This window comes from Vigna umbellata, chromosome 9 (genome assembly GCF_029865625.1).
Source record: "Vigna umbellata cultivar VRB3 chromosome 9, Vumbellata_1.0, whole genome shotgun sequence".
NCBI lineage: Eukaryota > Viridiplantae > Streptophyta > Magnoliopsida > Fabales > Fabaceae > Vigna > Vigna umbellata.
In genome coordinates this window covers 22502148-22518851 of record NC_142173.1, presented here as the reverse complement: position 1 = coordinate 22518851, position 16704 = coordinate 22502148, and the positions used below count along the sequence as shown (strand labels likewise).

Sequence of the window (16704 nt, the reverse complement as noted above, 5' to 3'; positions counted from 1 at the left end):
GTAATGTATGTATCTGAACTTTGATGCTCTGTAATGAATTCTGGAGTGATTTTCTGAACTATTAAAGGTTTGAGCAAAAGGACCCAGCAGGTTCAGCAGTTTTTTGATTTTTTTTTTATTAAAATTTTCTAAGATACGGTCTCGATTCAAAAGAGGACCGAGGCAAAAACCGATCTCTTTTTGACTCAGTTCACAACCGAGGCATTAAACTTATCCTTTTTACCTCGTCTCTATATGCCTCGGTTGTTGAACCGGTGCCTATAAGCGAAATTAACCGGTGTCATTTCTCTTTATTGCACTAGTGATATAATAACATTTCATAAGTGCATTGACACATAAACAAACTCAAATACAAAATTGGAAACTCTATTTAGAAGAAAGTAAGAGAAAAATAATGTGCATATATATATATATATATACACACACGTGTGTGTGTTAATAGTAAACTATCAGCAAAGTTTAATTTTAGCAAGTCTTCACTTGGTGTATTCTTTTGATGAGAAATCTTAATGTTACATCCACAATATGATAAATTAGATGTTAAAAATTGGTGACAAGCAACATTGAAAACAAAACTTACTCCTTTTGAAAGAATGCCATATATGATCATTTAACTCGATTCAATTTTCATTGTTTGTGTGATTTATTAAAGTCGCGTGCCTCTGTACTTATCAAATAAAGTTTTTACACATCACTAATTGTAGTTTTAAAAGTTAAGTTAATAGAGGGTTACATATTTTAACATGCGCAATGATAACACTCATTGTACACTAGCTAAAAACATGTAGAAAGAGATATTGTAGAAGATACATGCATTTAGTAAACTATACAATGGTATTGAGTTCAATTTCCGACATTAACTTCTTTACTTATAGTCGTTATATTTCAAAAACCATGCATCACGTGAGTGGAAAAAACTACTACATATTCAATTACGCGTTAGGATATAAAACTACACAATATAGCTATATAAATATAAATGAATGTTTACGTACTAACAATTGTCCAATTAAGTGATTAAACGAAGATTATATTTTCTTAAATAATATCTTAACTGACTTTTTGTTATGCAAAAGACCACTTGATTAGGTTAGTCATAATTTAACATAAGTATTACATAAACAAAGATGTGACAAAAAAATTTCAGTTAGGTATTAAGAAAATGCCTATGTGTACTTCGAAGTATTATATTCAATATTTGAATCTGTTCAAGATCACATCAAACCATTTTTAATTGAGTTTCTATTTAAAAAATGTATAGTTGGTCTGCACTACACAGTACACAAGTTAATATATTTTTATTTATTTTCTTAAGGTCGTAGTGTTGTACACCTAGGGTTTATGGGGAAAAAAAATTAATATTATTGATCCTGTATACTTGGAAATGAGTCCTGGCTGGCAACAGGAAATAAAGATCTGTAAAAACAAAACAATAGTTTTTTAATAACAACTAGGTAAAAAACCAAACACAAATTTGGAAAACAAGGATAGAAAAATTATGGGTTCAATTTTTCTTTTCTGTTAATAAAATATTAATAATTATTAACATTTTGTTGAAAAAATTTGAATATAAAAAATATTATTGATTTATTTTTGGGACATAATAAAGTGAAAGAAGGTGAAAAATAAACAACTGCAGAGTTAAAATATAATGTGATATTATAAAAAAAAATGAATCAAAAGATATAAAAGTACTATGGGAATATATATAAATATTATTATTTGTTTGAAAATAATGTAACCCGTAAATCCAACCAATACAACCTCAAATATAAAAAACCTCTTCATGTATAAATACCCTTGTTTTCCATTCTAACTGCACTTGTTCTGTAAGCCTCTGCCTTCTCTGTCTCTCTCTGTTTCTCTCTCCATTGCCCTCAGAATATACTCAGCCGCTAACTACCATGGGTAGAGCTGAAGTAATACCTGAGAACCCCCTTCAATCAGTTCCTATCCTTTCAAGAGAAAGCAGTTTTTCATCTTCACCAAGAAGGTACATTTTTTTAATGAGAGAAAGAACACCTTCCCTTTCCATTTGGGGCCTTTTTATTTCTGTTTTCTTCAATTTCCTCTGTTTTCCTCCAGAATGAAGCAAAATCATACCACCCCAGAAAGAAAAACACTCCCTTTTACTTAAGTTTACCAATTATTAACATTTTGTTGACAAGTTTAATTGTAGGTGACATTGTAAACTTTACATCTCTCAAAGAGTTTACAAGCCATAGAGAGCATGATATTTTTCTTATCTGAATAATCGTTGTAATTAGGATCTCTTTAGTGAAAACTGTGAAGTATTTAAGATTTAGCCACACTTAAACTTTATATTCCTTTCCAAGATCGTGTTATCCAGGACTAATTTAATTTTAGTGATTGGAACTATGTACCTTGAGATGAAAAACACTGAAAATTATCGAATTTGTGAAGAAACTGTTGATATGATTGTAAACTGTTTGATGTTATGTTTTTTAGGTTGGAGGGCAAGGTTGCTATCGTAACAGGGGGTGCGAGAGGGATTGGTGAAGCCACGGTGCGAGTGTTCGTGAAGAACGGTGCGAGGGTGGTGATAGCGGATGTCGAGGATGCACTTGGCGGGATGCTGGCGGAGACCTTGGCCCCTTCAGCCACGTACGTGCACTGCGACGTTAGCGTGGAAGAAGAGGTTGAGAAATTGGTGAGTTCCACAGTTTCTCGGTACGGGCAAGTGGACATAATGTTCAACAACGCAGGGGTGTTGGGAAACCAGTCGAAGAACAAAAGCATTCTGAACTTTGACCCGAACGAGTTCGACAGTGTGATGCAAGTGAACGTGAAGGGCATGGCCTTGGGGATCAAGCACGCTGCAAGGGCCATGATTCCTAAGGGCATTGGGTGCATAATTTCCACTGCTAGTGTTGCTGGGGTGATGGGGGGTCTTGGCCCACATGCTTACACTGCCTCAAAGCATGCGATTGTGGGGCTAACCAAGAACACTGCTTGTGAGTTGGGGAGGTATGGGATAAGGGTGAATTGTATTTCCCCCTTTGGGGTGGCCACCAACATGCTTGTGAATGCTTGGAGAATAAGTAATTGTGATGAGGAAGGGGGTGATGATGATGAGGGTATGAATTTTGGGTTGCCATTTCCAGAGGAGGTGGAGAAAATGGAGGGGATTGTGAGAGGGCTTGCCAACTTGAAAGGACCAACTCTAAGACCCAAAGACATTGCTGAGGCTGCACTCTATCTTGCTAGTGATGAGTCCAAGTACGTTAGCGGTCATAATCTTGTTGTGGATGGTGGAGTCACCTCCTCAAGGAACTGCATTGGTTTGTAACTTTGTGTTTACCATATCCCCTTTTGAGAGTAGGATCCACCTTGTGTAAAATTATTCATATAAATGTAATTGTAGTTATTTTTATTATTTTACTTTTCTTATCACATGTTAGAACTTAAATTATCAATCTGAAGAGATGAAAGTGTGAATTAAAAGAAGTCTTATATTAAATTAAATTAAACAAATTGAATAAATTATAAGTTAATCATGTTTTTACAAAGTCGAAGAGATATCCTCCAAAGATTAACTCTATGAACTTTTTCAACTTTTATTTTCTAAAATCTTCGTTTTTTTCCTTCTCACTACTCGTTCTCCATAAGGTGAACGAGGGTTGTACCTGTAAAAGGCCCTTTAACGCTTAATTCAGCTTCGAATATGAACAATATTAAATATGTAATTAATGAGAATGTAAAGAAAATACCTTGATGATTATGTGGTTTATAATATAATTCATTATGTTTATAGGTCTTTACCTAGATGGGCATGGGCTTGGCATAGTGGCTCATTTACCTTGTTTAAGTCAGTTGTATGATCGTATTTTGGTAAGTTATAGAGTAGTTGGTATGCCATTAGATTAGCTTTGGTAGACTAACAGGTAGTCGAACAGGTCGGCTAGTGCTAGTCATCATGCGAGGTGGACTTGTTTGGGTGTAGGCATTTAGAATGCATTAGGTTATGTTCTGTACCATATATTCCTAAGACAAGACCAATGGTGATGTGGTCGAGGGGTACTCGACCATATACAATACACCAGCTCACTAGTCTTTTTATGAAATGAATGCATGTAAAGAACTTCAAAGAATTAATAGTAGCCAGTCATTAGCTAACTTATCAAACATGATGTCAATAGTTGTCCCACAAAGTTTTGCAAAGAAAATGTGTATCTTTAGTTGTAACCTTACAAGTATAATGGTCCCTAGCCTCAAGGAGCATACCGACGAAGAGGTTGTAATGGTTTAGTGTTAGGGCTGACATGATAAGGGAGGTGTAAGGACGTAGCTGCTTGGAAATGGAAGAGGCACGACTTTTGAGCCGTTTAACCTAATTCGCTTGGACCATTTGGGTGAAAGACAAACCGTTACAAAAAGTTGTTTTAAATAGAGGTGTCATTCGACCTAATTCACCACCAAGTTTCATAAGATTATTCTAAGGTTGCCATTTATATGAGAATAGTGCATCATGTTAGAAACCAATTACTTCTAAGTCCTAAGGTATGTCTTGTACTACTAGTGCTGGTAGTTGGGTGTTGGTATCATCGAATGTGACCTCGTCCCGTGATATGGGGTAAGAGATGGAGATGGTTATATAAAGTAGGAGGACCCGGTTAAGGAATATGCCAAGTCTGGATTACCCAAGAAGAAGGGTAGAACGAGTGGACCCCTAAGTGAATAGTCATTTCTCCAAGTTCAGTTGGTTTAGGATCTTAAACTCTTAATTAAACAACATTATATTTTTTATAAACATTATATTTTCTATAGTGGGTGTCCGAGGGCATCGTATCTCTTAGGAGGATAAACGTCATTGACAATGTATATCATGGTCAAGAAGGGTACGAAGAGGACTTCTTCTTTATATGGCATTTTTTATTCAATTACATGTACGTCTACCATTCGACGAGTTTATCATGAGTGTACTCAAGCTTTTGAACATAGCTCCAATGCAACTACATCTTAATAGTTTGGGTTGCCTTCAAGCCTTTAGGTTAGTTTGTAAAACATTGTATTTGTCTCCTTCTCTTGAGGTGTTTTCTCTACTTTTTTCCTTACACGGCCAAGGGATCCGATGTTGTCCTCGGTGAGCAAGTTGGGTACCTCCTAAGCACATACTCTCAATCTTTCAAGAAATTTAAAAATGAATTTTTTAAGGTGGTGATTAACCCCTTCAACCTCTCACATTTCTTTAATGAAAATGGTAATAAAAAGTTTCACTCTTATTGGATCGACAATCCTCTAAGGTACAAGGAATGGTCGAAGGACATCCTTTTCGAGGAGGATTGGAGGACACTAGGAATCTTGAAACAACTCCTAAAGAAGTTGTCAACCAAAAATATTGTTAAAGTTTACTTGTCCACTAGGTCGATTAACGAGTTGTATGGTAAGTGAAGAATAGGTTGTAAATTGAACATTTTTTGAACTGATCTGAGCATGTTGACAAGACAGGACGATAATGGTTGAGGATCTTGTAGCTCGACAAAAGATGCGTGAAGAGGAAATGAATGCATGGGCTGAGTAGCAAAACATAACGTAATGTGTCCTAAGTGTTTGCACCTAAAGAAGTCCAGCTAGCATGGTGACTACCACTAGCCAACCTATCTAACTACTTGTCGGTCTATCAAAGTTAATGGCGTATCGACTACTCTAACTTAAAATATGCTTATACAATTGACACATACAAGATAAATGAGTTACTGAGCCTAAATTCAGACTCATCTACCCACAAACATAATACATTGTATTATAAATAACATAATCATCTAGGTATTTTCTTTATGTTCTCATTAATTACAGATTTAATATCATTGACGTTCGAAGCTGACTTTAGCCTAAAGTGTCTTCTACAAACACAACATTCATTCACCTTACAAAGGACAAGTACTGAGGAAGAGAAGAACAAAGACTTTGGAAAATGAAGATTGGAAAAGTTCATGGAGTTAATCTTTGTAGAAGACCTATTATGTAAGAACATATAATATGTAATATTTTTTCTTTTAATTTTTGGTCATGCTTTTAAATTCTAATATATGGTTGGATAATCACAAACATGTCTCAGCCTTTGTTGTATCAATAGAAGACTTTATAGATTAATCTTCAGATTGTTTGAATTATGTTTGATTACATTCCTCAACTAATGTAATATATTAAAAAAAGTGTTTCCTTAATAAAGCTACAATAATTCATCGTATCATTAACTTCTAACTTCATTTGCTTCTCATGTGGACTTTAGTAAATATTTTGATATTGGTATTTTATTTCTATGAATAAAAAAATACTGCAATCTTTTAGACAATCTAATCAATAATTTATCGTAAGAGTTTGAATTTATTTATAAGAATCAAACTCCAAATTTTAATTAAAAGTTTAAATTTAGTTATATATATATTTGTGTGTGTGTGTGTAAAACGTGAGATTGCTAATTAATAGTTTCTTTTAATTATTTAATTTGAATTAAAGTAGTATTGAAAAGGAGATGTGATAGAAGTGGAAAAGTTGTCAAGTTTGTTATGAGAGTGATAAAATTTGTCCAAAAATGTGTGAAGCTCATGTTATAGAACTTTCACGTTTGAATGAAATGTGTGGACCCATATTTCTTATTTTTGTGACTACACTTGTGTTTTTTGTGTTTTTAATCTCGTATAATGGATTACAATTTCAATGTAATTGATTGTATTTTGTCATCTAATGCTAGAAAAATCCTTCTTAACTAGTGAAGTGAAGAGGTTCATAAGTTGTTTTCAAATACTCAGTCTACAGTGTGTGTGTGTGTATATATATATATATATATATATATATATATATATATATATATATATATATATGAGAAATATCATTTTCTAGTAGCATTTTTTATTTTTATTTTTAAAACAAATTATTTTTTACCAAAAGTATAAGCTTGATTTTATAATATTATTTTTTTAAAATAATTACTAAATTTTTAAGGGCCTCTTGATTACCTAATTAGAACTAAGGTCATAAATTTAAAACTTATATGCTATAAATATCTTTATTAAAATATGTTGATATGATATAAAATTCAAATATTAAATCATAAAAATAAAATAAAAAATTACCTATCTTAAAAACATCTATTTATAATAATAATTAAATAAAAATTATTAAATTATAATAAAATAATAACAAAATTTAGAAAATGATGTCACGTGATATAATAAAAAATAAATAAATAAAGACTTTAGTTTACCTAAACTTAACTGTGAAACAACTAGTAGCCAAATAAATAATAGCATAAGATGAGAGAAGTAGAATAAAAAATGTTGTTTGAGATTGAAAATGAAAAACTAGTGCAATACATATCCTCAATTATGTCAAATATAAATATGATTAAGAAGGTAACTTCTCACAACTTTCCTTAATTGGTTGAATCCAGGTATCATTGAAATTTTCGAGACCATGCCACACCTGGCAGATATGGATTCCTTTCATAGTTTATTAATGGTCAATCATCTACCATTTACTTTCCTAGTTAAGGTTGGAAATAATCTGCAGAGAGAAATTATTAATTAAATATCAAATAGATTATTGTTGAATATTGATGAATATTGAAAATTTAGATTTCTTATGTTGAATCTTCCAAATATATTAATGTTAGTATATTAAAAAAATATATATATACTTTTTAAAATATTAAAATCAGTGACAACCAGATATAACGACTAAGATTAATTAGCTAGTCACTGACTATAATACCTTCCTCATTCATTCACACAATGCCTTTTATTAGGGAATATTATAAAGATTGGAACAAGATTACATATAACACTCAAAACTGCAAGATGTTAGACGCGATTTAAAAGAAATGAAACGCAGGTATATTAGTTGTCCTATATTTTAATGACAATTAAATTTTTATTTCAATTTTTATAATATAATAACACTTTTATTGTAAAATTATATGTTTCTATCCTTTTTATTGCAAATTAACTAATATTTTACAATTTTCAAGTCTCATTTATTATTATTACAAAAAAAAATATTGAGTTTCAACCATATAATTAATAATCTACCATTAATTGATATGAATCCTTTTTCTTAATCAATCATTACTATCTATCTTTGTTGTAATTGTACTTAATTTGTATTTTAATTTGAAGATCCAATTTGGTATCTATCTAGCCTGTCATGGGAATGACATTGATCATAGACAAAGGTTGTGTGATGGATCTCATGAATCTCATGACATTGGTAAAATAAGTCATTGATGCTTTGACAATTAAAAGAAGAAGAAAAAAAAAGTGGGTTAAGACAGCTAGAAAAGGTGGACAAAGATGAAGGATTTGGAGGAATGCCATTTATAAAATTGCAAGTTCAAGATTTTGTGCAAGCAATTTCTGACTCGTATCTTGTTTTGGACCACTCTCATACCTGACAGGACTACCTAACCCATTCACATTCAAAAGCCAAGTTGCTAAGAGTGTCTTTGTTTAGGGTTGGCACACATTTGAAGCCATGTTTGTTCCAAATCTATATATTTTGTTCGTGTAATGGAGATTATGTTTAACAAAGAAATCTAATTCTTTATAATATAAAAAAAATATATTTAAAATTATGTTGGAAGGAAAATTCAAATTTAGTTATAGTAGGAAAATTCAAACTTAGTTAGTGACGATATCTTGAACAAAGATCTAAATAAGATATTCTTAAATCTTAAAATATATTTTAAACTTAACTCAATTTTACAAAAAACGATTTTCTAATTGTAATTTGTATTCACTTATATATTTTAAATTCATTTTATTTTTATTGGATATAAGATTTTCAACATATTTCTTTTTTATTGTAGTATATACATATTAAAGATGCGATTGGACATTAATGAATGATCGGATAACAATTCGATAATAAATTATGCGATAGACCTAATAAATAACAAATCTTATTAAAATAGACTTTCAATTCTTAATTAATATAATTTAAACTTAATTCAACTTTATAAAATCAGTTTATAATATAAAATTTGTATTCATTTACATATTTTAAATTTATCTATCTTTTAATCGATGAAATATTTTCAAAATTATTGTGTCGTTGAATTCAATTTACAAATACAATAATATATATATATATATATATATATATATATATATATATATAATGATATTATAGATAAAGTCAGCTTATTTAATTGATAACTAATTACGTGTTGAACGAGTAAGTAATTAATTATTACAATTAGTTTGTAAAGAAATGTGAAGGTAATCGCTTCAGAGAAGATATTCTAAGGTTGATTAGTCTTTTTATACTGAATTGAAAAAGTTGGTAGGTTAGGAGAAGACCAACGCTGTTTAATTAAGATCCCCTTCTCATTAAACTATGAACATTTTTCCCTTTTATTTTAAGAGTATACGCATTATATATATAGGATAACGTTTTTCTTGTTCACAAATTGTTTTTATTTTTAAAAGGAAAATGCGCGGCCTTTTAACATTTTTTGAAAAGGAAGAATGTATATTGTATTTTGGAATGTATACAAGAGAGGAAAAAAATTTTAATAATTTATACCTAACTCGACTTAATCATAAATGTGATATTTGACTTATAAAATATATTCAGCTAAAAACTCTAGTTTATATTGTTTTTAATTAGTGTATGTTTTTATATTTACAAGAAAAATTTGGTAATAAAACAAATAAAAATAGTTAAAGAAACGAAGGTATACGTGCCATTACTTTACCAACTACGTATTTTGAGAGGCACTGTGTGTGTGAAAAGATTGAAAAAACATAAGGGACTATGTCATGTGAGAGATAAATTTTACTTCTATTAATTATTTTAAAATATAAAATTTTAAAATATGAAGAATCCGCTTGAAATCATGTTTAACTGTAATTTTAATTTTTTTAAGAACTGTAATTTCTATACTTTTTCAATTAACTTTTAGTTTTAAAATAAAAACTTAAATTTACTTTTCCAAATAAATAAGATCATGCTAGAAAATTTACTTTTGATATCTATAGTTTTTTGTAAGCGTATAATGTTGATCTTATAAAATTTTAACTACAATTTGGTTCTTTATCTTTTTAAAATTAAACAATTCTGATCTTCTAGTCATGTGTGATATAATTGATAATAAAAAACACATATATATGTAATTAATAATTGTGTCAATTATTATTCACGTAAAACAACCAATTTTAATATATGCTATTTGATGGATATGCTAATACTTCTGCTATTGGAAAAGCAAAATCGTAATTGAAATTTTGTAGGTATCAAAATTATATCCGTGAAATTACAGGAACCTAAAACTGGTATGAAATAAAAAAATTTTAAAATCGTTTTCAAAATTAGGGTAAAAATCATTTTAATTCCATTTAGGTCAAACACATTTTTTAAATTAAATTTGAAAACAAAAACTGTCACAATTCTAATATGGATGTAAGCAAATAAATTTTAATTTTGGTTCCTTAAGACACATTAAAAAAAATATTTCTAATTCTTGCTATAATTTAATGTATATATATTATTACGACGATAACATATGTCCACATTTGAATATCAATTTTGATGTGAATTAAAATACAATTATTTAAGATGAAGTAGTGTAAAATTGTATTAAATAACAATGATATTAAATTATTATATTATAATAAATAAAAATTTTGTATATAATTATAATAATAAAATTACATTTATGATAATAAATTAGAAAATAAAAATATTAAAAGTATTTTACAAGACAATAATAAAAAATAAATAAAAATATTAAAAAAATGTAAAAATATCAAATATATATCTTAGAAATAATTTGATAAATAATTGAAATCCTATAAAAAAATATAAATGTATGATAAAAATAAAACATTTCTAGATATCAGATTAGTCAAACTGAAAATAATAAAAATTATTTTAACGAAAAAAAAAGTTCTATCAATAAAACTAAAATTAAAAATAAGAGAAAGATAATTTTTTTACATTACTTAATAAATTCAAAGCTTATACCATTGACCACTTACATTAAAAATTAAAAGTTAACAATTATAAAAAATAAAAAATAAATTAAAATATTAAAAATAATAAAAATATTTAAATGTAAAATATAAAAACATTTAATTAATATATATCATTTCAACATAACTATGGAAATGTTATGATAAAAGAAAAATTATTTTGAAAATGTAAATAAATTGTATGACAGATCAAATAATTAGAGAAAAGAAAAAAAATGTGTATTGATAAAAAATGAAAGGATTATAATATTAAAATGTAAGAATAAGAATAATAAAGGAGACATTATTTTCCATATGCAAGTTGGTGGCATGAGTCCAAAATATTAATACGAAGAGGAACACAAAGTTTGAAATTGGATGTCTTAATTATTGAAGCATTGACATTCTGTAACAGAATTCAAAATCATGAATGGTGTTGTTGTGGCTATGGACAGCTCAATTACAGAGAAAGTCGACTACCTTGAAGATTGGAGACTGACAAATGAGTTCAGATTTCAAGTGCTTGGACTTAGAGTCCTACCTACGTACGAGTGTTGCATCTATCAACCCTACCCTAATAAACTCATAAACTACGAATAAAATATCTGTTTTCGTCTACACTTGCATACTAAATTCAAATGTGACATGATAAATTAAAACTTCAAAATATTTTCATAAGATTAATAAAGATTCTCTATAAACTCTTATTCAAACCATTAAATAATAATAAATAAACTATGGACAAAGTATCGATTCTCCTTATTTAGCTAATGATATATACGAAGTATTATTATTTTTTATTTCTTATGCTACTGTCTAAAAAAATTAAATTCATCGAAATATAAACTATATGATGTAATACAAATGATAAGTATTTCTTTTATTTTTATTGTTAAATAATTGATATCCCTTGCTTTCACACCATTAATAGAAGAAAATCGTTTTAGACAAATACGATTTTATTGTTAAATTTCCTCAGTACTTCAAAATTAAAAAATTCAAATTGGGGTGTCACTCAAAACATATTAGTAAAATATAAAATCAGTGGATACAATAAAATTGTTGACCAAATTAAGCAGGGTTAAATTTCAAGAGAAGAAGAACGATGTTTTTTTTTTTTTTGAGGTTGGCATGTGCACGAATGAGAGAACTTTGAATTTCAGGGCATTTTGGGGGAAGCATAAAGTATTGGCTCGGGGCACAAGTAAAAAGTGGTGCTATTATTTTATATGCCATGTGTATGGTATACAGTATACACCGAATGGTTAACACCCATGATTGATTGGTGCATTGCTACATCAATAATATTGAGTCATAATTGGATCAGCATTTAAATTATTATTAGGTCAGTAGTCCAACGTATCATAAAATAATCAAAGATATCTGATTAAAGATATTGATAAGCCGTGTATGAATAATTAACTGAATCTAATGGTAAGTTTGTTTTTATTTTATTGGATTTGTGCTAGTTTAGGATCCATGAGATCACTTATAAATATAAGGTCAAGGCCGAAAGCTAGGTACGTTCGACCAGAACTCAAATACTATATTGTCATAAACAATTCACTAAACTACGCCTAATTTGAGCGTCAAAGATTCTTTTGCAAGTACCTCCCCCTACCCTGGTCAAGAGTGCAACTGAGCGGTGTTAAGGGTGCAACTGAGCAGTGCAGACAACTCAGGCATTGAAAGACAGGAAGATTATGTCAGAAAGGTATATCTCTCAGCCCTACACATATTCCTACCGAAACATTTTGGCGCCCACCGTGGGGCCGATAGAAGCTGAAGAAACCCAATGGTGACCACCAGAAACATAGAGGAGCAACAGAGTGTAACATCCCATAATCTCACACTAGATAATTCATAATTTATATATTGTAGCATTACATTTACTGTAACATCCCGTAATCTCACACTTGAAAATTTGTAGTTGATATATATATATATATATATATATATATATATCTATATGTTTTAAACTTAAATTTCAACTACAAATTCATAAATAAAACTCAAATTCTTCTAATTTATTCTTCTATTTCTTTCTTCATCGGCACTAGATCAGACGACATTCCTTCATCTGCTTCCGTATAACGAATTATACGATCATCGCACATACACAAACACAAACAAGTAGGGTGAGCTAACATGCAACAAATCATTTATAAGACATGCATAATTACTTCGATACAAACATCATATAATAATTATGTTAGACACCCTCATACCATCGTACCATAATTCCTATTCGACACTCGTCCCACAATACCCAATAAACACCACAATACCCAATAGACGCTCATCCGGATGATACGTTGATGAGCGGTCACGGGAGGTTATGCACTTGTAATGACTTCTACTTCTTCTTACAAATACACTTCTAAAATACTTCATACCATTCACAAGGTTAGTTCCCTCACTATGTCCAAAACCGGCACATAAACCAAGACCTCCTGCTCCTCTCACCACATAATTCATCATTCTCTACTTGAAATTGGATGATTATTAGAGTATCAGGATAACCTCCAACTACGAGACCCTCAACATCAACATATACATAAATACCATAACATCACTGAATCTCTCCATGAGACTCATACCATACTCATATTTCTCAACTCACATTATACCCTTACAAAATCTCCCCATAATACTCATATCATGTTCAGACGCATAAATTCAATTGCAATATAATAAAATGCAATCATCACAAGTATAATTCATAATTCCATATCTACCACAATAACATGAATTCATCAGACATTTCCATTCCAACAAGATATATTGCACAATAATTTAACAATACAAAATCTGTTCAATATGATTTAAGTTAAAAACTTGTCGAGTAGACTTCTAGGAAAGAGAGGTGTGTCACAATGGACAACTCAAGTACCAAGTCTTTCCTTAGCCAAAGTGTTCCTCAACTAGTTATTAACAAATTTCTTATTTACAGATTCAAAACAAAAAGCATATAATATTAACACAGAAATTCAATATAGATAGATATACAGTAAGCATTAACAGTATTCACACAGAATTTCAAGACATGAATAGTAATAAAGTAATACTAAATCATAATATAACAGTTTAGAAGAGTTAGCTCCCCTATTCCAAACTCCTCTTGCTCTGAATTTATTTCCCCGAAACCCTTCAGAACCTCTACTCTTCTTGCAACTAAAAATTTCTCCCTAACTCTTTCTTCTCTATTTCTCAAGCTCTCACTTGATTCCTCTTCTCTTGGTGTAGAATACCCTTCCCTCCGATGGCTATTTATAGGTATAAAAAATTTACTATTTATTAATTTTTTAATATTATTTATTATTTTAATATTATTTAAAAATAATATTTTAATCATCCACTTGATCAAATCTGATCTTAATTCCTCCCATGCTAAGGAATTCTTATCCTAATTCCTTCCATGCTAAGGAATTCTTTTTTTTTTCACTATTCACTATTCACTATTCACTATTCACTATTCACTATTCACTATTCACTATTCACTATTCACTTTTTACTATTCAGTTTTCTTAAAAATCCTAAATAAGTTATTAAAATTTTGAACCTCTCCTTCTAGAATTACTATAATTTTATATCCAAAATTTACATTTTTCTATCCATTAAAATTATTATTACTAATAAAATGCTAAAATTTTCTATTATAAATATTTTTCATGGGTCTTACACAAAGCATCAGAGAGCTGATCAGAGATATGCAGGCAAAGTTGCAGGCACAGGCGCAAGCATAGTTGGAGGTGCAGCGGAAGCACAAAGAGGATATTGCGGCATTAAGGGCGGAAGGAGCTCATCCCAAGCAATTCACTCAGCATTTGGTGTCGAACCATGAGAATGGCCACGAGGTCAGCCGAAATCAACCACCATCCCATCACACTAATCCGAACGGTCGCAATCAACCGCCATCCCGTCGCACAAATCCTAACGGCCAAGGAAGAAGGGAAACAAACAGCAGGGTTATAAACTTTTGTTTGATTCCTAAAAGATTCGAAATCTGATGCATGGAAAATATAATTATATGAAACAAAACAAAATAAAATTTCAAACAAAAGTTTATACCTGGATGAGATGAAATGAAGATGAATGCCCATAGAGCAAAAGTGATGTAAAAGGAAAAGCAAAACTCACCACTAGCAATGAAAACCACGAGCACAAAAGCAACATAATAAGAAGAACAATGAATGAAGCACATAGAGGACAATGAAAGAACAAAAGAAGAAGGAATGATGCAGCGGTGAACTTGGGGTGCAAGGAGGCAATAAATAGATGTTGAAATTAATGTGATTCGATAAACAATAATTTATGATTATCTAATTTATTTATTTTTAATATTTTTACAAAATGACAGAATGATACATTTAGAGGTGCAGGGAGAAAGGTTGGAGATGCAGGAAGAAGTACCTGAAAAATAATATGAGTGAGTTAAGGAAAAATTACTCATTCATTTTCTTAATCAAAGAATGAAAGAAAATCATTAAGACTTATTTATCTTCTACTTTTTTTTACCTTTTCAGCCTTTTCTCTCAATGCTTCACCAATTTTAGTTTTTTTTTCATTTCATCCTAGAAAGATTAAATACACAACCTCAATTTGGATTGGGATTTCTTCTTTGTTTTAATTGTTTTTCTTATCCCATACATTTCAGATATTGTTGAGAGAGAGGTGGAGATTTTAAAGTTGTTAAGATAACTAGATTTTTATAGATAACTAGATTCTTGAATTAAGTTTATTAATAATTTCAATTCGCAATTTGTCTTCAGCAACTCTTTTATAAAAAAAATCCAAGTTTATTAAGTTATATAGTAAGACCTGGGTAAAGGTAAGATAAATTATCTTTAATATTCACTAGTGCAGAAATTACATTTTATAACGTACAAAAATGACCTATTATGACGGATAAATTGGGGATATAGTTCTAGGCGTTATAGTAGGTTTGCGCATTTTATGACGTAGCAGAAAATTATGTCATAATAGCTTGAACATATTATGACGTAATTTCTGTAACTCGTCATAATATGCACACTTTATTATGACAAATTTTCATTTATCAATCATAATATGGTGAAACGTATTATGTCGTAGACATGTTTACCTGTTATAATATGTAACGTATTATGATGTAGATATTTTTACCCATCATAGTATGTTGAATATATTATGATGTACAATTTTTCACCTATCATAATAAATGATTTTCAGAATCAACGTATTATGACGTACATTGTTTAGTATGTCATAATATATGTTTTTAAAAAAAAATTATTATTACAATTAACATCCAATGAATTTATAATCATATTCATGTATTATCATCTCATCCAATAATTTATAATCGATATAGCTTCAAATAAACAAATTCAATTGAACTAAATATAATTCATTTCAAACATTAAATTGTCTAATAATATTTAATACATCATTTATACATGAAACTATATATCAATTCCAAATATTCCATTAATATACATACATTAATGAGTTGTAGCCAAGTTTTTACTAACACTTAAAATAAAAGAAGCCTAGTTTTGTCTAATGTCTTCAATATCTGCAACTTCCATGGGAGATGAATCATTAAAGATCTACAAATAAAATAATGAAGTTAAAACAATATTGTAATGAATAGTTGGATAAGTATTTAGTTAGTCTTTTAATACCTTATTCCATGATTCAGTAATGTTTGTACAAATAATGGTATGCATGTGTTTCATTACATAATACT

General features: G+C 29.6%; 1 protein-coding gene across 1 annotated transcript; it reads left to right on the top strand.

Moving 5' to 3' along the window:
* The first annotated feature begins 1826 nt into the window (after positions 1-1826).
* On the top strand, positions 1827-3397 carry LOC124823391 (short-chain dehydrogenase reductase 2a-like). The gene is made up of 2 exons (XM_047295579.2): positions 1827-1993; positions 2470-3397. The coding sequence occupies exons 1-2, from the start codon at positions 1905-1907 to the stop codon at positions 3308-3310; spliced, it is 930 nt and encodes a 309-aa protein (XP_047151535.2). The 5' UTR covers positions 1827-1904; the 3' UTR covers positions 3311-3397.
* Positions 3398-16704: the final 13307 nt, after the last annotated feature.